The sequence below is a fragment of the Dendropsophus ebraccatus genome, chromosome 10 (assembly GCF_027789765.1).
Source record: "Dendropsophus ebraccatus isolate aDenEbr1 chromosome 10, aDenEbr1.pat, whole genome shotgun sequence".
Classification (NCBI taxonomy): Eukaryota; Metazoa; Chordata; class Amphibia; order Anura; family Hylidae; genus Dendropsophus; species Dendropsophus ebraccatus.
Genome location: NC_091463.1, coordinates 93036483 through 93060180, shown reverse-complemented (window position 1 = coordinate 93060180; position 23698 = coordinate 93036483). Strand labels below are relative to the sequence as shown.

Below are 23698 nucleotides of genomic sequence, written 5' to 3'. Positions count from 1 at the left end.
AAAATGTAAAAAAAAAATCACCAACAAATGTTTATTTAAACAACATGTCATTTTCCGTGGACACATTCCGTTTAATTAACAATGACATCACCCGGGGCCCCCGTAACCGTGCTCTACTTTTTGGATTTTTAAGAAATTATTAAAAGAAAACTAAAATTGCAGATCGGTTATTCTGGGGGCAGATCAGTTATTCTGGGGGCAGATCAGTTACTCTGGGGGCAGATCAGTTATTCTGGGGGCAGATCAGTTACTCTAGGGGCAGATCGGTTATTCTGGGGGCAGATCAGTTACTCTGGGGGCAGATTGGTTATTCTAGGGGCAGATCGGTTATTCTGGGGGCAGATCAGTTACTCTGGGGGCAGATTGGTTATTCTAGGGGCAGATCGGTTATTCTGGAGGCAGATCGGTTATTCTGGGAGCAGATTGGTTATTCTAGGGGCAGATCGGTTATTCTAGGGGCAGACTGGTTACTATGGGGGCAGATCGGTTATCCTGAGGACAGATCAGTTATTCTAGGGGCAGATCAGTGATTCTGGGGACAGATCAGTTATTCTGGGGGCAGATTTAATTACTCTGGGGGCAGATCGGTGATTCTGGGGGCAGATTGGTTACTCTGGGGGCAGATCGGTTACTCTGGGGGCAGATCGGTTATTCTAGGGGCAGATCGGAGATTCTGGGGGCAGATCGGTTATTCTGGGGGCAGATCGGTTACTCTGGGGGCAGATCGGTGATTCTGGGGGCATATTGGTTACTCTGGGGGCAGATCGGTTATTCTTGAGGCAGACCGGTTACTCTGGGGGCAGATCGGTTATTCTGTGGAAAGATCAGTTATTCTGAGGGCAGATTGGTGATTCTGTGGGCAGATCGGTTACTCTGGGGGCAGATCAGTGATTCTGGGGGCAGATCGGTTATTCTGGTGGCAGATCGGTGAATTCTGGGGGCAGATCGGTGAATTCTGGGGGCAGACCGGTTATTCTTGGGGCAGACCGGTTACTCTGGGGGCAGATCGGTCACTCTGGGGGCATATCGGTTACTCTGGGGGCAGATCGGTTATTCTGGGGGCAGATCGGTGAATTCTGCGGGCAGATCAGTTATTCTGGGGGCAGATACTCTGGGGGCAGATCGGTTACTCTGTGGGCAGATCGGTGAATTCTGGGGGCAGATCGGTGAATTCTGGGGGCAGACCGGTTATTCTTGGGGCAGACCGGTTACTCTGGGGGCAGATCGGTCACTCTGGGGGCAGATCGGTTACTCTGGGGGCAGATCGGTTATTCTGGGGGCAGATCGGTGAATTCTGCGGGCAGATCAGTTATTCTGGGGGCAGATACTCTGGGGGCAGATCGGTTACTCTGTGGGCAGATCGGTTATTCTGGGGGCAGATCGGTGAATTCTGGGGGCAGATCGGTTATTCTGTGGGCAGATCGGTTACTCTGGGGGCAGATCGGTTACTCTGTGGGCAGATCGGTTATTCTGGGGGCAGATCGGTGAATTCTGTGGGCAGATCAGTTATTCTGTGGGCAGATCGGTGATTCTGTGGGCAGATCAGTTATTCTGTGGGCAGATCGGTGATTCTGGGGGCAGATCGGTGAATTCTGTGGGCAGATCAGTTATTCTGTGGGCAGATCGGTGAATTCTGTGGGCAGATCAGTTATTCTGTGGGCAGATCGGTGATTCTGTGGGCAGATCGGTGATTCTGTGGGCAGATCGGTTATTCTGTGGGCAGATCGGTTACTCTGGGGGCAGATCGGTTACTCTGTGGGCAGATCGGTTATTCTGGGGGCAGATCGGTGAATTCTGTGGGCAGATCAGTTATTCTGTGGGCAGATCGGTGATTCTGGGGGCAGATCGGTGAATTCTGTGGGCAGATCAGTTATTCTGTGGGCAGATCGGTGATTCTGTGGGCAGATCGGTGATTCTGTGGGCAGATCGGTTATTCTGGGGGCAGATCGGTGAATTCTGTGGGCAGATCGGTGAATTCTGTGGGCAGATACTCTGGGGGCAGATCGGTTACTCTGTGGGCAGATCGGTGAATTCTGTGGGCAGATCAGTTATTCTGTGGGCAGATCAGTTATTCTGGGGGCAGATCGGTTATTCTGGGGGCACATCGGTGAATTCTGGGGGCAGATCAGTTATTCTGGGGGCAGATCAGTTCCATTAGTTAGAAGTTTCTGGATTTGGACGTTATTTTAGAGCGTCCGTTCAGGTTACACTCCTGTCCTCTGGATGTGAGGCATACGCGTCCATGAAGGTGTATATGATTGCTGACTCTAGACGCTGGATCCAGGCCAGAAAACACAGGATTGCTTATTATGGCGTGTTACAGAGACTGACCCCCACTGAGAGTGTTCCTGCAGGCGGAGACCGGGGGAGACATTGCTGTGGTGGTTACATAGAACAGCTGAATACTTTCAGTGACAACCTAACCTGCGTGACTGATATATCCAAGGGCGGATGCTAGGGGAGCGTATTCAGTCAGTACAATACTGAAATAATACAATCATACATGGTGCATAATTATATGGTAAATTGTGGGCAAGTTTGAACAGGTAACTCCAATTCAACTCAACGGTGGCAGAATGTGCCGGAGATTTGTAATTTACTTCTATTAAAAAATCTCTAGTCTTCCAGTACTTATCAGATGCTGTATGCTCTGCAGGAAGTGGTGTATTCTTTCCAGTCTAGAGAGCAGGAGGAGATTTGCTACTGCTCTGAACAGTTCCTAACATGGACAGAGGTGGCAGCAGAGAGCCCTGTGTCATACTGGAAAGAATACACCACTTCCTGCAGGACATGAAGCAGCTGATAAGTACTAAAAGACTTGATATTTTTTAATAGAAGTAAATGACAAATCTCTGGCACTTTCTGGTACCAGGTGATTTGAAAGCAAAACATTTTTGGTGAACAACCCCTTTAAGATCTGACACATTTGCTGGATATTTGGCCCTTAACTTCTGTCCATGTTTCCTTGTAGGTTTCCGCAGACGTACTTCAGCCTCCACAATGATTTCTTCATGTTTTCTGCCTCTTTTCCTCTTGTTGGACTCATCACTTAGTTATATAACTTCCAGCCTCGTCTTTGGATATGCGGTGGACCCCCTTAGTGCGGTGTGGCTGGTCTACCTCAGTAAAGCCCCCATACTGGCAGTGATATCCTATAGACAATGGATTCCTTCTAGTCCGCTCCATGTCGTCACCTTCAGCCTCGCTCCCCCCCTGTACCAGACCCTGCGGTTCTTCCTCTCCTCTCAGTCCCCTGAGTTGTACCCCGTCCTCTCTCACTCCCTCCTCTACCATCTGCCCCTGCTACTGTCATGTCTGCTCCTGGATCTCATTCTACTTCTCACTAACAATAAAGAACCTTCTTGTGGAGATGAAAGTGAACAATCCCGCCGGGAGAACTTCATCAGACTGGTCAAACTTTCCAAGCCGGATTGGATGTATCTGTGCCCGGCTTTTGTGTTCCTTACTCTGGCGCTGATATGTAAGTATACAGAACTGGTATGAAGTATGATTTTTATATAAAAGTATAAAATACAAACCAAGCACCCCTCACATTGTTATGGAGAAGGGGTGTGTGTGGGCGACGAACTACAGGGCTCTTTTCCACATATTGGTGTCTGATCTCATAAGTGTTCTTCTGGATGAACAGACCCCCCGCCCCCCGAACCAGTTCTATTTGACAGATTATCGCTACATGTAATAAAGACGAAGATCATCGACTGGTCCTATCTTTTGGTCCTGACCTAAAAATTATCGCCCGCCAACCGCACATCGCTAAGTGTAATACTGAGGTACGGCCAACAGCTGATGATTGTATAAAGAAAATAATAAAGTTCATACATACCTGTCCACGCTCCCCTGCCCACAGCCGCTGCAAGAACTGCAGAAGTGAGAGTGATTGGCTGAGCGGCCTGTCACTTCAGAGACCTGCTCTGCAGTTCTCGCGGCGGCTGTGGGCAGAAGCCAGGAAGATACTGGGGAGTGGGCAGGAGCACTGGGGAGCATGGAGAGGTAAGTATAAACTTTATTATTTTACACTAAACACAAGGGCTGCACAGTTATCGCTTTCTTTCTTTCTCTCTCTCTCTCTCTCTCTCTCTCTCTCTCTCTCTCTCTATAAATATATATATATATATATACAGCCCTTGCTGTGTAAGGCTATGTTCACACGTAGTAAGAGACTGCAATACCGGCCGGATGATTTTAGTGCCACTGAATTCTGACCAGAATTCCCCACTGCACACAATGAAGTGTGCGGCCAGAACCACACGCTCTATTGTGTGAACTGACAGGGTTTGCATACACTCCGTCCGGGATTCCTCAGAAGGCAACACTACGTAAGTACCATAGTAATCACAGCCATTGTTACAATGGCCGTGATTACGCAGTGTGAACATAGCCTAATAGGCTCAGGAAGCGAGCGCTCCCTTACATAGAATATCGGAACGTGTAATATGGCCCAAAGACTTGGCCCACTTTCTAAACCAACTTTCTATACCAACTGCAACTTTGAGTGTAGTGTTTGGCCATTTCTTACTCTTGTATTGGAAGTATTAATAATTTTATGAAGGAAACTAAAGATATCATGTTTTATAGTTGAGATGTGGATTCCTTACTATACGGGACGTATGATCGACATCTTATCCAACCATTACAAGGAGAAGGAGTTCCTGTCGGCTATAATATACATGGCAGTGCTGACTATCTCCAGGTGGGTACACGTACAGCTCATCTCTACTAGAATATAACCAGTATACAGGGACACTGGAACCAGTCAGACATCAGCCGCCATTCTCTTAGTACACAGGCTCCAGACTGATAGGTCGGTGTTGGCAAATTCCCATTATAGAGGTTAAAGAGAATACTTTGTAATTCATAGGACCTTACAAAAATGAACATTACCCCCTTCACTGATCCACCACGGCCGGTGTCCTGATACCCACTGGGTCTCTGCTGAGGTGTACGTCCCACCACTAGGTACTGACCTCTAGAGGTGAGCGCTACTGGAGTATGCTTGAGTCCAAGTTGGATCCAGCCCTTGGACAGCCTGGAAAACATGGATACACCCATAGGCCATAGGTTACATACATGTTTACTAGGACTCCCTAGGGTTGCATCCAACTTCTTCAGACCAACGATTAGACTCGAGCATGCACCAGTTGCGCTAATCTCTACTGAGCTCCATTCCCATGCACTACAAAAACTTAAAGGGGTTATCCAGGCTTAGAAAAAAACATGGCCACTTTCCTCCAGAAACAGCACTACTCAGTCCTCACTTTAAAGGGGTTATCCAGCGCTACAAAAACATGGCCACTTTTCCCCCTACTGTTGTCTCCAGTTCAGGTGCGGTTTGCAATTAAGCTCCATTTACTTCAATGGAACTAATGCTGCGTTTACACGTAACGATTATTGGCCCGATCGTACGATTAGCGATGTCGGATTTACGATTTTTTTTTATAACGATCAGCGTTTAGATGGTACGATATATCGTACGCAAATTCGCACTGCGATCGTTTTGCGATCGTTTAAGCCTATCTCACACATTGGTTAAATCGGCGAACGACTGTTCACACGGAACGATTTGCGAATTTTGTGCGTACGATGAACGACGATTTGATGACCTGATGAAAGATCAAAATGTACGATTTATCGTGCGTCGTTCGATCGTTTGCTGCGTTTACACGTACGATTATCGTTCGAATTCGACCGTTATCGCGCAAATTCGCACGATAATCGTTACGTGTAAACGCAGCATAAGTTTCAAAACCGCACCCAAACTGGAGAGAACAGTAGGGGGAAAGTGGCCATGTTTTTGTAGCGCTGGATAACCCCTTTAAGTGTGGGGTTTTGAAGCTCTGTTTCATTGAAGAGAACCTGGGGGCAGGGGTGGCGCTGGTTTTCCAAGAAAGTAGATGTGCTTTTCTAACCCCAGATAACCGCTTTAAATAGGCATTGTCTTGAGAAAAAAAAAAAAAAACACAGGGACGTGTAAAAAAAATTAGGTCGGTAGGTGTCTGGTTGTGCCAACCCTAATGATAGCTTGGAGAAGTGCTTGCTGTGTCCGTTCTATCCCTGTCGTGATGTTTGTGGCAGAATGTGAATTCATATAGGGACGTCAGTAATTGAGACCCCCCTCCCCTCTTGTGAACACCGAGTGCACATAATTCAGATACATATATATACTGTATATAGCAATAACATAAACTGGATGTATAGGAAAACAATGAATGTTAACGCACATTTTCCTCTTTTTCGTAGCTCTCTTTTCGCAGGCTGCAGAGGGGGATGTTTCATCTTTTCCCTCTTTCGTCTCACAAGACGTTTGCGGCTTCTCCTTTTTCGCGCTTTTATTAAGCAGGATATTCCCTTCTTTGAAACCAATAAAACGGGTAAAGTATGATCCTATAACATTTAAAGTTTAGATTTTTTTAAACCCTCGAACAGTCTCCTGTGAGCTGTGCTTCGAGTATTGGCCAAAGCAGTTGTATCCTGGGAATGATAGGGGGGGGGGGGGGGCGTCACTGTCAATAGTATATACTGTATGTGGTATGTCACCATAGATTGTCAGTCAGTGTAACCCTGCCAGGCAGCAATGCTTTGGTGTGATGAGTATACAAAGCACTGGATAAGTGATCGGCAAATTTCTTTGTGTTTCCCCCTAGAAGCAAAAATAAAATTTGGTTAAATAAAGTTTTACAAAAATGCTAGTAAAACTTTATAACTTAAAGGGGTTATCCAGCGCTACAAAAACATGGCCACTTCCCCCTCTCTTGTCTACAGATTGGGTGGGGTTTGAAACTCAGTTCCATTAAAGTAAATGGAGCATAATTGCAAACCGCACCTGAACTGGAGACAAGAGAGGGGGAAAAATGGCCATGTTTTTGTAGCGCTGGATAACCCCTTTAATTATTTTAAAATTGCCGTGATGAGAACTACCCAAACAGTAAAGAAAATGGGCAATACAATTGCATTACACACTCTGTAAAACAAACTCTTTAAAGACCATTGTGGAATTGCTTTTTTTTCTATTTCCCACCTCAAAACGTGTGGTATATCTTTATTTCCAGCATCTTGCTCTATGGAACGCTGCAGAAGTCAGCACTTTTCTATCCAACAGAAATAATGCACATTCCGCTGGAAATTGCAGAAACAGAGGCCAAAATAATCCTTTCTGGCCTCCATCAGGGGATTGAGGTCCAATGGTGCGTTTACACAGAAAGATTTATCTGTCAGATCTTTGAAGCCAAAGCCAGGAGCAGACTATAAACAGGGAACAAGTCATAAAGAAAAGATTGAGATTTCTCTTCTTTTCAAATCCATTCCTGACTTTGGCTTCCAAAATCTGTCAGATAATCTTTCTGTGTAAACGCATCATAAGCGTACTTTATCTATATGCACCAGGTGATTTCCCGGCACATACAGTAAATGGACACCTCTCAGGGATGGGAAAAGAGTCTAAAGGTGCCCATACACTTTATTCTAAAGTCATCTGAACCCGCTGCTGGCAAGGTGACAGGTGTCAGTGGATTTTCACTGCCTGACTCTTTTGTTCTCGGAGGGATAAGCTGGTGCCAGAGCTGTCTGCTTGGGGCTTACCTTGTTTTACAGATTCTAGGATGGGTTAATAAATAGGTCCAGAAACAATAGCTAAGTAAAGTAACATGGTTTACTGACAAAGACAAAATACAAACAAGACATAAACTAGAACAAGACGTACGTAGCTCTGGATAGAGATTGTCTAGGGGAGGCCCACCAGTGACTACTGCACACCCAGATGAGAGAAGCTTCTTTCCTTCTATACAATCAGCCATGTTACACTTCAATCATCTGGTTCTCCAAGGACCGCCAGCTTGTGGTCCGAGTACATGGTATATAAACACGTCCCCCCCCCCCCGACATTCACACAAAGGCTGAACAGCTTAATGTGGTCATATATAGAGGATGTGAATCATTCTAATGAGTTTCCAAGTAATAACATATCTAACGGACAAGTCTAAAGTAAGAAGAGACAACAATAATCCCTTGAAGCCAACTAAGGACACAATTACAGGACAACTCCGGGGATTTTTTTTTGCAGGCAATTAAAACACATTACAAAGTCATCTAACATTGTAAGGCTATGTTCACACTACGTAAGTTCCGCAGGAATCACGGCCGTTGTTACAACACCGTGATTCCTGTGGAACTTACGTAGTGCTGCAGGCTGAGGGAATCCTGGCCAGAGTGTATACACATGGTATACACTCTGGCCGGGATCCCTAGCTGCGCTGCAGCAAACTGACAGGTTCATTGTCAGTTCACACAATGGAGAGTGTGGCTCTGGCCGCTCACTCCATTGTGTGCTGTGGGGAGTTATGATGCGGGCGTGCACTGATGAGCTTACATCAGAACTCTGCGGCGCTAAAGATCATCTGGCCGATACTGCAGTATTAGCCGGGATGATCTTTTCTGAGACCAGCCGTTCCGTGACCCGGTCTCATACTACGTGGGAACATAGCTTAAGGGTGCATTTACACAGAGAGATTAATATGACAGATTTGTGATACCAAAGGCAGGAATGGATTTGAGAAGAGGAGAAATCTCAGTCTTTCCTGTATGACCTGTTCCCTGTTTAAAGTCTGTTCCTGGCTTTGGCTTCAATAATCTGTCAGATAAATCTCTCTGTGAATCTTAAGGTGCTTTAATTACCATTCTGCCCCTTTTCCCTATGAGGAAAAATATATAGATAATAGTGGCCTGCTGGGTTTATGTAACTTGTCTGTATAATACAGCGCCTTTGAGGGAACGTCCCAGAAGACGAATTTAAAATTCAAAAGTGCACAATGAGCCATTCTAAGTTTTAAAGCTCTGCCCACTGCTGTCCCTTCTCCCCTGCTGTCCTGGCTGTGCCAGTATACCCGCTGCCAGCACCTCCTCCTCTCTGTCCCAACAAGCATGAAATGCCCTCTCAGCCAATCAGCAGTGACCCATCTTGTCCTGTGACTGGCTGAGTGGGCGGCTCCTGCGGGGTTGATGGGGGATCAGGGGAGTGAGTATTCCTTCTTATTTCTTTACCACATGACTTGCTTTTAAGATTTTTTTTTCTTGGGCTGTAATGTGAATGAAACGATTAGTTATTTGTGACATCCTGCTTTACTGTCAGCATTTAGCAGAAAATTCATTCAGGTTTTACTATTCTCTGGCAGGTGACATCTCCTCTCGACTGTCGAATGACACGGCTCTTGTGAGTCGCTCCATCGCTGCCAATGTGAATATCACACTGCGGACGCTCATTAAATGTGTCGGTTATTATTACTTCATGTTCTCTCTATCATGGCGACTTACACTCCTCAGCTTGCTCAGCATGCCTCTCATTTCTGCCGTACAGCACTTCTACAATATCTATCATGAGGTAGGTACATGAGTACTAAGTGTGTAAAGTCTGTTATGATAAAATAGAATGTAATCATTTTCTTATTGGTCTCATACTTGGCTAAGGAAAATATTATACTCACCCACCCTGCTCCCCTGCAGATCCGGTTTCAGCACCTTCCAGCCACACGTCCATTTAAGGCGAGTCATCTCAGCAAGACCTGCCTGCTCAGCCAATCCTTGGCCACAGTGCTGTCCTGCCTCTCTCAGTGATTGGCTGAGCGGGCAGGTTCTGCTGAGAGATGTGATCTTGGAAGCAGGAAGGAGAGGTGAAGAGTGGGAAAGTAGATGACACTGTGTGACGATAAAAAATGGTGATATCCAAATTAAGAACATTTTCATTCTAAAATATGAATTTGTTAATTTTCCTAAAATTCTTTTTTTTACTAAGGATCTTGTAAGGAGGGTGCAGAATTCTATCGCCGACTCTAGTCATATAGCCAAAGAGATTGTTGAGTCAGTGAAAACTGTGCAGAGCTTTGCTGCTGAAGAAGAAGAGGTGAAGCGATATGAGGAGTCACTGACAAAGACTCACGTCCTGCAGATAAAGAGGGACACGGTCAGAGCTCTGTACCTGCTGATAATACGGGTGAGGAAACAAGCGCCATTAGTTTATGTGTGTTTTATGAAGACCGACATACTCGTATGCTGGTCTTAAATTAGGCCCTGCCCCCAATTGGTCTGACAAATTCACTTAAAGGGGCACGTCTCTTAGTAAATCTGGCCTGATCTGCACATGCCGTATGGCGGCAACAGAAATTTACACCTGCTCCTGAGCAGGTGGTAGATCTCCGCCATGATTTCCGCCTGTGAGTGGACGTACATCATGGTAAATGTGGCGTGGGAGGAGGCCAGATGTGAGGAGCCGGAAGCTTTCCATAACTAACCTGATGCTTTCCTTCTCTTAGATCATTAATCTGGGAGCGCAGGTCTCCATGTTATGCTATGGACACACATTAATCCTTAGAGGGGAGATCAGCACCGGGGCCATGGTGTCTTTCATCATCTACCAGATGGAGTCCAATGATTATATACGGGTAGGAGAAAAATCACATTGGCCTAAATACTTGCTAGACGTGACATATGTTCCATATGTATGTGAGACACTTGGAAAGACAACTCTAAGCACTGGTGCCAAATAAAGCCGCCATTTTACAGAGCCAGAAGAAGTGTGTTTAAAGATTTTTTGTTGACTCCAATTTTTCCATTTTACTATCTATATTTTAAACTTACCATGAAATGTTGCAGTTTTATTCTGGCCACTAAGCCTAATATTAAAGGGAACCTGTCACCACCCATGTCGGGGTGAAGGCCGCCCGACCCCCTGCTAGAGCCCCCGGATACTTACCCCATTTCGCCAAGTCCCGCTCCTGGAGCCGATCCCGGGATGGAGATATCCTTGTTGGAAGCCCGGAAGCACAATGCAGAGATGAGTCCGATACCCATAGAGAATGATATCTCCGTCCCAGGACCGGCTCCAGGAGCGGGACTTGGCGAGATGGGGTAAGTATCCGGGGCTCTAGTGGGGAGTCGGGCAGCCTTCACCCCGGCACAGGGGGGGGGGGGGGGGGGGGGGGGGGGGGTGACAGGTCTCCTTTAAGCTAAGATTCCCTGTTCTGTCTGTGATGATAAGGAGGAGGCTTCTGAAGTGATCTGTAAAAGTGACTCCAGAGGATAGAAAAGACATCTCAGCCTCCCCCTCTGTGTAGAATGACCTCTGCGGAGGCCACAGAGCATGCCTACAAATGTGTCCCATGCAAAGATTAGGGTCTGAAGATGTTCATTGTGTCTATGTTCATGGAGCTTGCTGTAAAATATGTCACTAAATACTAAATATACCTTTTATTCCTGAGACCCACTGCAATCCTGAGATACGACCTGGGGAGTGCGCTTCACTCCCCAGCTGGCCAAACATCTGATACGTTTGCTCCATACGGGTCAGAGAAGATCATCCGGTCGGATGATCTTCATTTCTGATTAATTGGGATGCGGGCACATCTGTGTGCGCCCGCATCCCCAATTCGCCACTGCACACAATGGAGCTTGCGGACGGAGCCGCACGCTCCATTGTGTGAACTGACAGGGTCTCTGCGGCCGCTAATCAATGAATAGCGGCCGCAGAAAACTGACATGTCATTTTTTTGTGCGGCCGGATGGAATCTCGGCCGGAGTGTATGCTATGTTGTACACTCCGGCCGGGAATCCATTCATTCAAATGCAACATGTGTTTTGCATAAATCACGGTCGGTGCAAATTGCAACAACGGCCGTGGTTTATGTAAAACATACGTTGTGTGAACATGGCCTGAGTATGTTTGAGGTTCGTCCATCTCTGACATCTGATGACACATCAAAAGTTAGTACAGATGACAGTAACGCTTTAACATAGATGTTTTCCTCATTGCAGCCATTGACCTGCATCCTTTTTCATTGGTTTTCAGGGTCTTATTCACATGCTCAGCGAGATCACTCACTCAGCAGGAGTGGCCTCCAAGGTGTTCCGGTACCTGGATCGGGAGCCTCAGATCTCCCCGGCAGGATCACTGCGTCCAAAAGATTTACGCGGTGAATTTGAGTTCAAGAATGTGACATTTTATTACCCCTCCCGGCCAGATACCCCCGCCGTGCAGGTAAGTGTGTAGCTATTACAGGTCTCCTAAGGGTGAGTCCACATATGTGATTGGGTTACCATCTGAGCGCTGTGAGAATAGTAGTGGAATATAATAGGCCCCTTTCGGGCGGTAGCCTGGGTCCCTGAGCTCCTGGGGGCCCATGACCACCCAAAAAGACATATTTTTAGCGGTGTACTGTCTCCTGGCTACATTTCTGCCATGATTTGCAAAAAATTGCTGCTTTTTTAACGCAATTTTGCACAGATCAAGGCATCATGATGTTATCTTGTACTATGAACACCACGCTGGTGCCGCCATTGTTACAGCGGGGTGGGGGGGCCCGGGCTTGGTGGACAGCCTGGGGCCTATGGTAAAGTTAATCCGCCACACACCACGTTCACATTATCTCCCATGAAGTAAAGCTAACAAACTCATTAGATTGAAGGGGTTGCTCACCAAAAAACGTTTTCTTTCAAATCAACTGGTGCCAGAGATTTGTAATTTACTTCTATTAAAAAAATCTCAAGTCTTCCAGTACTTATCAGCGCTGTATGTCCTGCAGGAAGTGGTGTATTCTCTCTGGTCTGACACAGTGCTCTCTGCTGCCATCTCTTTCCATATCAGGAACTGTCCACAGCAGCAGCAAATCCCCATAGAAAACCTCTCCTGCTCTCCAGACTGGAGAGAGTACACCACTTCCTGCAGGACATACAGCAGCTGATAAATACTGGAAGACTGGAGATTTTTTAATAAAAGTAAATTACAAATCTCTGGCACTTTCTGGCACCAGTTGATTTGAAAGAAAAAAAAATTGGTGAACAACCCCTTTTAATTACATTAAAGAATATAGGGACACTTGTGGACTGTTCTCTTACTTCCTTCATATCTGTCCTTTTTTCTGCCCCACAGGATCTATCCTTCCGCCTTCCTCCAGGAAGTGTCACTGCTCTGGTTGGACCCTCAGGAGGCGGCAAGACAACCTGCGTGTCACTTCTGGAGAGATTCTATGAGCCACAGAGTGGGCAAATCCTCCTTGATGGCCGACCACTGGCTGACTATGACCATCAGTATCTGCACAGTAAGGTACTACATACAGTATATACAAGTATACAGGACCATCAGTATCTGCACAGTAAGGTACTACATACAGTATATACAAGTATACAGGACCATCAGTATCTGCACAGTAAGGTACTACATATATACAAGTATACAGGACCATCAGTATCTGCACAGTAAGGTACTACATACAGTATATACAAGTATACAGGACCATCAGTATCTGCACAGTAAGGTACTACATATATACAGGTATACAGGACCATCAGTATCTGTACAGTAAGGTACTACATACAGTATATGGCTGCGTTCACACTACGTATATTTCAGTCAGTATTTGTATATTTCAGTCAGTATATTTCAGTCAGTATATTTCAGTCAGTATTGCAACCAAAACCAGGAGTGGATTAAAAACACAGAAAGGCTATGATCACACAATGTTGTAATTGAGTGGATGGCCGTCATTTAATGGCAAATATTTGCTGTTATTTTAGAACAACGGCTGTGGTATTGAAATAATGGCCGTTATTTACTGTTATATGGCGGCCATCCACTCAATTTCATTATTGTGTGAGCAGAGCCTTTCTGTGTTTTTAATCCACTCCTGGTTTTGGTTGCAATACTGACTGAAATATACGTAGTGTGAACCCAGCCTATACAAGTATACAGGACCATCCTAATGGAAATAATATATGTTCCTTAACGGAGAAGTCTGGCGCGAGGCAAAAAAATTATTCCAGGCTGGGGGTGGGGGAACTTAAAAAAAGAGGTCACATTCACCTGTCCCAGCGCTTGCACAGCGCCATGTCCCATTCCTGGACCCCAGTCGGCTGTCTTCTTAGCTCCCCTCTGGCTACGCCATGACCCGGCTGACGGATGCCCCTCTCAGGCAGCCAGTGACTGGGGCGGGACGCGGCTGCAGTCACTGATTGGCTGAGCGGGCTAAATCCCACACGCTTGTGCCCCGCCCCCTTTCCCCCGGATTTACTAAGAGGCGTATGCAGACATTGTGCAAAAATCTATAACTGCTCTGGAGCAAATGCAGATTTATTGCTGGTCTATGCCTCTTTCCAGGTGTAAACCTTGATAAATTAGGTGCAGGAGGAGGCCACACCCCCTCCCACCTTGCCATGCCTCCCCCCCTTCCGGCAAGCTAAATAAACGGCTGTAAAAATATCTCGATAATGTTCCCTCTAGGTGGCGCTGGTGGCTCAGGATCCTGTTTTGTTTGCTGGAACTGTAAAAGAAAACATTAGTTATGGACTCAGCGACAAGAGTAATGAGCGAGTGAGAACTGCGGCGGGGCAGGCCAAGGCCGAGAACTTCATCACTAACCTGAAGAAGGGCTACAATACAGGTATTATAAGAATAACATTGTACAAGCACAATAACAGTCCAGCGCCACATGTTATAGAGGTTGTGTCAGGAACAGTAGTGATCATAATTACATCCAGTCCCAAATTATAGATTAAATATTTGCTATTTATAATGATTAAAACTGCTTGTATAATACATACTAACATGATTACTGGTAATCTGGTAATACAAATTGTATTACCAGATTACCAGTAATCATGTTAGTATGGCGCCACCTGCTGTTCGGTTACAGTAGCTCATCAGTAATTGCGCTGAGGTGATCGCCCACGATTAGTCTGGTTTTTCTCGGCTGTGGTGAGCGGCCTCTGAAGCTTCATGGTTTCTGCCTCTTCTCAGAGGAGAGACAAAGAAAATGCAATTGCCGTCCTTGTAGCAGCTTACACAGGGAGTGCGACATCCTGTCTTCCAGTACTTATCAGCTGCTGTATGCAGGGCCGGTTTTAGACAAAATGTGGCCCTGGGCAAAGTTGAAGGTGGGGCCCCAAATGCTAAAACATTGTAGCAGCAATTTAAGGTCCCGATACTTTTTTGTCAGCGGTTGGCGCGCTGCTCGAGGTGGGGTGATCTTCTGTGACCTTAAATAAGACCCCTCTGTGCCCTATATAGATAGATAGGTCCCTCTGTGCCTCCATAGTACATATAGTCAGTATCCCTCTGTAGGTAATTCTCCTGGTAGTTACCTCCACCACCCAGTATGTAGTATCCACCAATATAGGAGGCATCTCACTGTAGGTTTTACACCTGTTAGCTAGCCCCCTGATAGTTGCCCCCTCAGCAGATAGCAGCTCCCCTGATAGTTACCCCCCCCCAGCACATAGCATCTCCCCTGTTCCCCCCCCCCCCCCCAGCACATAGCATCTCCACTGATAGTTGCCCCCTCAGCAGATAGCAGCTCCCCTGATAGTTACCCCCCCCCAGCACATAGCATCTCCCCTGTTCCCCCCCCCCCCCCCCCCCCAGCACATAGCATCTCCACTGATAGTTGCCCCCTCAGCACATAGCATCTCCACTGATAGTTAAATGCCCCCCCGCCCCCAGCACATAGCATCTCCTAGGGCTGGGGTGATGTGGGCAAAAAATAAAATCTCGTTTTTTCTTTTCTCGATTTTTTTTATTTATTTTTTGATGGGTGTAGTAGTATAGGCATAGTGGATAAGGGGTGTAGCAATAGTAGAAGCATATAAGATGAGGGGTGTAGTAGTAGATAAGGGGAGTAGCAGTTTTGGGAGTAGTAGTAGTATCAGGAGTGGAGGTAATAATAGCAATGGTAGTAGAGCAGTATTGGGGGTAGTAGTAGAGCAGTATTGGGGGTAGTAGTAGAGCAGTATTGGGGGTAGTAGTAGAGCAGTATTGGGGGTAGTAGTAGAGCAGTATTGGGGTAGTAGTAGAGCAGTATTGGGGTAGTAGTAGAGCAGTATTAGGAGTAGTATTGGGGGTAGTAGTAGGGCAGTATGGGGGTAGTAGTAGAGCAGTATTGGGGGTAGTAGTAGAGCAGTATTAGGAGTAGTATTGGGGGTAGTAGTAGGGCAGTATGGGGGTAGTAGTAGAGCAGTATTGGGGGTAGTAGTAGAGCAGTATTAGGAGTAGTAGTAGGGCAGTATTGGGAGTAGTAGTAGAGCAGTATTAGGAGTAGTATTGGGGTAGTAGTAGAGCAGTATTAGGAGTAGTATTGGGGTAGTAGTAGGGCAGTATTTGTGGTAGTAGTAGAGCAGTATTGGGAGTAGTATTGGGGGTAGTAGTAGGGCAGTATTGGGGGTAGTAGAGCAGTATTTGGAGTAGTATTGGGGGTAATAGTAGGGCACTATTGGGGGTAGTAGTAGAGCAGTATTAGGAGTAGTATTGATGGTGGTAGTAGTAGGGCACTATTGGGGGTAGTAGTAGGGCAGTATTAGGAGTAGTATTGAGGGTAGTAGTAGAGCAGTATTAGGAGTAGTATTGGGGGTAATAGAAGGGCACTATTGGGGGTAGTAGTAGGGCAGTATTAGGAGTAGTATTGGGGATAATAGTAGGGCACTATTGGGGGTAGTAGTAGAGCAATATTAGGAGTAGTATTGGGGGTAGTAGTAGGGCACTACTGGGGGTAGTAGTAGGGCAGTATTTGGAGTAGTATTGATGGTGGTAGTAGTAGGGCACTATTGGGGGTAGTAGTAGAGCAGTATTAGGAGTAGTATTGATGGTGGTAGTAGTAGGGCACTATTGGGGGTAGTAGTAGAGCAGTATTAGGAGTAGTATTGATGGTGGTAGTAGTAGGGCACTATTGGGGGTAGTAGTAGAGCAGTATTAGGAGTAGTATTGATGGTGGTAGTAGTAGGGCACTATTGGGGGTAGTAGTAGAGCAGTATTAGGAGTAGTATTGGGGGTAGTAGTAGAGCAGTATTAGGAGTAGTATTGGGGGTAGTAGTAGGGCAGTATTAGGAGTAGTATTGATGGTGGTAGTAGTAGGGCACTATTGGGGGTAGTAGTAGAGCAGTATTAGGAGTAGTATTGATGGTGGTAGTAGTAGGGCACTATTGGGGGTAGTAGTAGAGCAGTATTAGGAGTAGTATTGGGGGTAGTAGTAGAGCAGTATTAGGAGTAGTATTGGGGGTAGTAGTAGGGCAGTATTAGGAGTAGTATTGGGGTAGTAGTAGGGCAGTATTAGGAGTAGTATTGGGGTAGTAGTAGGGCACTATTGGGGGTAATAGTAGGGCAGTATTAGGAGTAGTATTGGGGGTAGTAGTAGGGCAGTATTAGGAGTAGTATTGGGGTAGTAGTAGGGCAGTATTAGGAGTAGTATTGGGGGTAATAGTAGAGCAGTATTAGGAGTAGTATTGGGGGTAATAGTAGGGCACTATTGGGGGTAATAGTAGGGCAGTATTAGGAGTAGTATTGGGGGTAATAGTAGAGCAGTATTAGGAGTAGTATTGGGGGTAGTAGTAGAGCAGAGGAGAGATATGGGGGTACTTTATCATACAGGATACTGTGTGATTCAGCACCCACCTCCATCATGTACTGCTCAGGGCCTGGTGCCCATAGATACAGAGGGAGGAGGGCCCTGAACAGTATATGGTGGAAGGGGGGACTGCATCATACAAGATCCCCTGCCCCCTTCCTGTATACTGTTCGCTAGGCTAGTATATGGGGAGGGGGTTACTGTTTTATAAAGACACCCGAGGCTCCGCCCACCCGCGGCCGTAAGCACCGCCCCCTGGCCGCAAGTCCCGCCCCCAGTCTCCGTGACCCTCTAACCCCCCCCCCCCCCCCCCCCCTCTATTTCTTTACCTGGGCTTGCCGTTCCTCCTCTTCTGTGGGGCACAGGCAGCTCTGCAGGAGGGGCGCTCCGTCCTCACAGCTCAGCTCCTTCGTTCATTAGTGGAGCAGGGGAGCTGCTTGTGCTGCTCTGCTTCCTGCTCCACTAATGAAGGAAGGAGCTAGGGGGCCCCTGGGGGATGGGGGCCCTGGGCAAGTGCCTACTTTGCCCCCCCCTAACGCCGGCCCTGGCTGTATGTCCTACATGAAGTGGTGCAGTTCTTTTCAGTCTGAGGGTACAAACCCACTTGCCGGATCCGCAGCGAGTCTCTGCTGCGAGTTTGTCCGCAACCCGCCCCGTCAACCCCCTGCTGGCTGCAGGGCCGGTTTTAGACTAAATGTGGCCCTGGGCAAAGTTGAAGGTGGGGCCCCAAATGCTGAAATATTGTAGCAGCAATTTAAGGTTCCCTAACACTTTTTGGTGGTACCTGCTGCTCGTGGTGGGTTCGGCCATCAGTGTAAGGTGAATGGGGCGCTTTGTACAGTCCTCTGACATGATATCAGTGGACATATGGGGTTGGGCTTGATGAAAAATCAACATCCAACCTCTTTGTTCTCAGAGAGACAAGCCGTCATCAGATCTGTCTGGCTATGGCTTACCCCTCCTATAGAGAACACAGAAACGCTCAGCTGTGCCGAACATTCATGTGTATGGGGAGGATGGGGCCAGATGAGATTATATATATATATATATATATATATATATATATCTCATTAGTGATGTGTGTGCAGCCCTTGCTGTATATAGTAAACAATGAAGATATATACTAGCTGATCACGTTCCCCGGTGTCCTCAGGCCTTGTCTGTGGGATCCCCCAGTCCCAGCTCTCACTTCTGGTCCTCTCTCAGCAGACAATGATTTTTACACTTGCCAAAAGACAATGATCATTTGATTACTGTTGTCTCTATATACACAGAGCGATATCGGCCAGGTTAGGACAATTTTCGCTCCGTGTATTATGGCCCTTAGTCACATTGAGTCAATTCAGAAGGTTACATGCCGGGACTGCCGCTACATGCCGGGACTGCCGCTACATGCCGGGACTGCCGCTACATGTCAGGACCGCTGCTACATGTCAGCACCGCCGCTAGTGGTGTAAACACAAAAACTATCTATATGCATGGTTTTAAAAAATAAAATAAAAAAAAATCACTATATCAGGACCAAATATTACCTCCATACCGTTATTGATGAAAACATACTATGTATAGGCCAATATTACCACCATAAAGTGACCGCCCCATAATGACACTATATACACGCCAATATTAGCACCACACCATGACCGCAACATAATGATTCTATATACACTATATACAGACCAATATTACTACTATAGACTGACCACCGCATAATGACTCTTCATACACTATATACAGACCAATATTACCGCCATAGACTGATCACCGCATAATGACTCTGTATACACTATATACAGACCAATATTACCGCCATAGAGTGACCATCACATAATGACCCTATATACACTATATACAGACCAATATTACTGTCATAGAGTGACCACCACATAATAACTCTATATAAACTATATACAGACCAATATTACCACCATAGACTGACCACCACATAATGACTCTATATACACTATATACGGACCAATATTACCGCCATAGACTGACCACTGCATAATGACACTATATATACACTATATACAGACCAATATTACTGCCATAGAGTGATCACCACATAATAACTCTATATACACTATATACAGACCAATATTACCGCCATAGACTGACCACTGCATAATGACACTATATATACACTATATACAGACCAATATTACTGCCATAGAGTGATCACCACATAATAACTCTATATACACTATATACAGACCAATATTACCGCCATAGACTGACCACTGCATAATGACACTATATATACACTATATACAGACCAATATTACTGCCATAGAGTGATCACCACATAATAACTCTATATACACACTATATACAGACCAATATTACTGCCATAGAGTGATCACCACATAATGACTGTATATACAGACCAATATTACCGCCATAGAGTGATCACCACATAATAACTCTATATACACTATATACAGACCAATATTACTGCCATAGAGTGACCACCACATAATAACTCTATATACACTATATACAGACCAATATTACCACCATAGAGTGACCACCACATAATAACTCTATATACACTATATACAGACCAATATTACTGCCATAGAGTGATCACCACATAATGACTGTATATACACTATATACAGACCAATATCATGTGGTGGTCACTCTATGGTGGTAATAATGGTTTGTATATAGTGTGTATAAAGAGTCATTATGCATTATGTGGCGGTCCCTCTATGGCGGTAATATTGGTCTGTATATAGTGTATATAGAGTTATTATGTGGTGGTCACTCTATGGTGGTAATATTGGTCTGTATATAGTGTATATAGAGTTATTATGTGGTGGTCACTCTATGGTGGTAATATTGGTCTGTATATAGTGTATATAGAGTTATTATGTGGTGGTCACTCTATGGTGGTAATATTGGTCTGTATATAGTGTATATAGAGTTATTATGTGGTGGTCACTCTATGGTGGTAATATTGGTCTGTATATAGTGTATATAGAGTTATTATGTGGTGGTCACTCTATGGCGGTAATAACTCTCTATACACACTATATACAGACCAATATTACCACCATACAGTGACCACCGCATAATGACTCTATATACACTATATACAGACCAATATTACCACCATAGAGTGACCACCACATAATAACTCTATATACACTATATACAGACCAATATTACCACCATACAGTGACCACCGCATAATGACTCTATATACACTATATACAGACCAATATTACCACCATACAGTGACCGCCACCTTATTTTTTTCGCAATAAAATACCCCGTGTTGCCTTAGTGACATCATCATACACTATACATAGGAGCTGCAGCCAATCACCGGCCTCAGTGGTCACCAGGGAATGGCTGCAGCTCCTATATACAGTCTATGCAGTGCTTCTTATACACACTCACACTAATATATATATATATATATATATATATATATATATATATATATATATACACATACATACACACACATACATACACACACACACATACACACACACACACTAACACATCCATAAAAACACATTATACAGATCCAAACCATCCAGTCCATACACTATACACATGACATGTAACAGACACTACATCCATCCATTATACACATAGCATTCATACACACACTGCATGTACAGTATACTTACCCCCTCTATCAGCATGCTGGGTGTAGTTGTCCTTGTCCATGGCAGCAGCAGCAGGAGGCTGTGCTCCTCACCCTGCAGCCCTCTCCTCCATCGTCCCGACAGCTCCACACCAGCCTCACCAGGAAGACCAGGTCACATGGTGCAGAAGGGAGGGGGAGGGGGAAGCTACACACTCCGGAGCAGAGCGTCCTGTAGCCTCTGTGTGACCCCTGATAGCAGCCATCAGCTGCAGCCAGAGATCACTGACAGAGGCTGCAGGACGCTGTCCGTGCAGTCCTGCACCTAACACTCACTGTAACTGGGGCAGGGGGCCCCTGGGGGATGGGGGCCCTGGGCAACTGCCCTCTTTGCCCCCCCCTAACGCCGGCCATGGCTGGCTGGACACTATACATTACCGGGTCCCCGCTCCTGCTTGCTTCGGCGGTTCCTGGCACGTCCCGCCTGGCCAATCAGTGTGCTGCCCCACCGCAGCGCACTGATTGGCCGAGCGGGACGTGCAGACACTAGGAGCCCCAAAGCAAGCAGGAACGGGGACCCGGTATTGTATAGTGTCCAGCCGGCAGGGGGTTAACAGGGCGGGCTGCGGACAAACTCGCAGCAGGGATGTTTGTCTGGCATTGAAAGAATAGGGCCGGGATCCGCAGCGAGTCTCGCTGCAAATACGCAGCAAGGGGACTCGCTGCGGATCCGGCAAGTGGGTTTGTACTCTGACACAGTGCTCTCTGCTGCCACCTCTGTCCATGTCAGGAAGAGATTTTCTATGGGGATTTGCTGCTGCTGTGGACAGTTCCTGACATGGACAGAGGTGGCAGCAGAGAGCACTGTGTCACACTGGAAAGAATACACCACTTCCTGCAGGACATACAGCAGCTGATAAGTACTGGAAGACTGAAGATTTTTAAACAGAAGTAAATTAAAAATCTATATAACTTTCTGACACCAGTCGATTTAAAAGAAAACAGGTTTCGCTGGACTACCCCTTTAACGTAGACCATGCCGCACAGGAATCCCTCAAAATTAGCAAACTGTGTGAACTGAAGGTACTTCCTAGAAGTCTACACCATTATTGTTATTTCTCTATTTTTCCTATAGAAAAGTGTTCTTTTCTCTAATGTTCTCTTTGTCTGGTCAGATGTTGGGGACAGCGGGGCTCAGATGGGGGCTGGGCAGAAGCAGCGGATCGCTCTGGCTCGCGCTCTCGCACGGACGCCCAAGCTGCTTATTCTGGATGAAGCTTCTAGTTGTCTGGACGTTGAGACAGAACACGAGGTGCCTGTTATATTACATTATTATATATTATATGCCATTGATGTGACTGGGGACTCTCCCATATTGATGTCTCTGTTTCTCCCACAGATCCAGCAGTCCGTTCAGAACATTGAGGGACTCTCCGTCCTGATCATCGCTCATCGGCTCCGTACTGTGGAGAGTGCCGATCAGATTCTGGTCCTGGAGGGAGGTCGGATAGTAGAGCGGGGGAAACACGCCGAGCTCCTACAGCGGAATGGGACTTACAGTAGACTCCTGCACAATGGCGACTGAAATCCCATTTATTTTATTTTACCAAAGTCATCACCAGCGCTTCTATCTCCAGCTTTACTAGACTGCTGTCCCTTACCTGCTCCGACCGCCATCTTGTATACATGTACCCAGGACTGGATCTATCTAGAGGTACAATAAACCTGTGTCTATAGATGACCCTAAAAGTGAATATCTGCTATAGTGAAAGAAACTATATGCAAATATATATATATATATATATATATATATATACTGTATACAACCAATGATGGGAAAAGAAAAAGTTACAGAAAAAAGTTGGCTAGTGCTGTAATTACTGAAAAGCATATCCTTCAGCAGGAATCTCTTATTTGCTGAACAGCAGCACCAGAGAAAAGTTAGTCAGTTCCATAGCCGCACCATGTTCCATAGTAAATGTACAGTGTATCTAATGATAATTAGTATGATGGGGGCAGGGCAGTGCTCCTAACGGGGCTCCGGGCCGCAGATTCAACTACTAACTGCACTGGAACTGTGCTGGGGAGAAAGGTAAGTACATGCCCTCCTCCTCCGCGCTCTGTGTGCATTAGGGGGCTATCAACCTGCTGATCGTTCCCCTATAATGCACAGTTTTTTTATGACGTTACATACAGTATGCACTTATTGTACGGTAAGAAGAGCGGAGTATTTTCTGTACAGCGGAGGTAATGGTACATCTGCAGGAGCAAGTGGTGAAGCAGTACTGCTGAATCTGTATAGGGTAATATATTTTATAATACTCAGTAGTGGTCTAGATACTAGATCCTATTACATGAGACAACTATGGTAAAATAGGCCAGCACAGGCCCAGGTAATAGGGCCAGATATTTGGTCATAAGCAAACGCGGCTGTTTTTTAATTTTTGTTTGCTATAAAGTCTGTATGTACAAGATGTGTGATCAGTGGCTGACTGTAGGAAAGGGCCATCTACCTATCTAATACAGCACTAAGGCCGGGTGTGGTCTGTAGTTTTAGACCAAACCAGGATTGGACGCGGAAAATGTAATGAAAACATTTGCACCTTTTTCTGCCCAATATATTACATGTATCTTCATCAGTGTAGTGTGTAATACCTGTCTTGTTGCCTGATGTTACTGTAATAAAGGGTTTGTCTTTAAATAA

At 45.9% G+C, this 23698-nt stretch overlaps 1 protein-coding gene across 1 annotated transcript in view; it reads left to right on the top strand.

Annotated features, from left to right (window-relative positions):
- TAP2 (transporter 2, ATP binding cassette subfamily B member) overlaps window positions 1-23698 on the top strand; it is a 26552-nt gene extending 2854 nt beyond the window's left edge. Inside the window, exons 2-12 of the mRNA XM_069944281.1 lie at window positions 2972-3481; window positions 4597-4711; window positions 6259-6389; window positions 9186-9391; window positions 9803-10000; window positions 10320-10448; window positions 11852-12040; window positions 12932-13105; window positions 14279-14438; window positions 22170-22306; window positions 22394-23698. Of these exons, the coding sequence (XP_069800382.1) occupies window positions 3001-3481; window positions 4597-4711; window positions 6259-6389; window positions 9186-9391; window positions 9803-10000; window positions 10320-10448; window positions 11852-12040; window positions 12932-13105; window positions 14279-14438; window positions 22170-22306; window positions 22394-22579 (2106 nt within the window). The 5' untranslated portion in view covers window positions 2972-3000 and the 3' untranslated portion in view covers window positions 22580-23698. The remainder of the gene's footprint in view (window positions 1-2971; window positions 3482-4596; window positions 4712-6258; window positions 6390-9185; window positions 9392-9802; window positions 10001-10319; window positions 10449-11851; window positions 12041-12931; window positions 13106-14278; window positions 14439-22169; window positions 22307-22393) is intronic.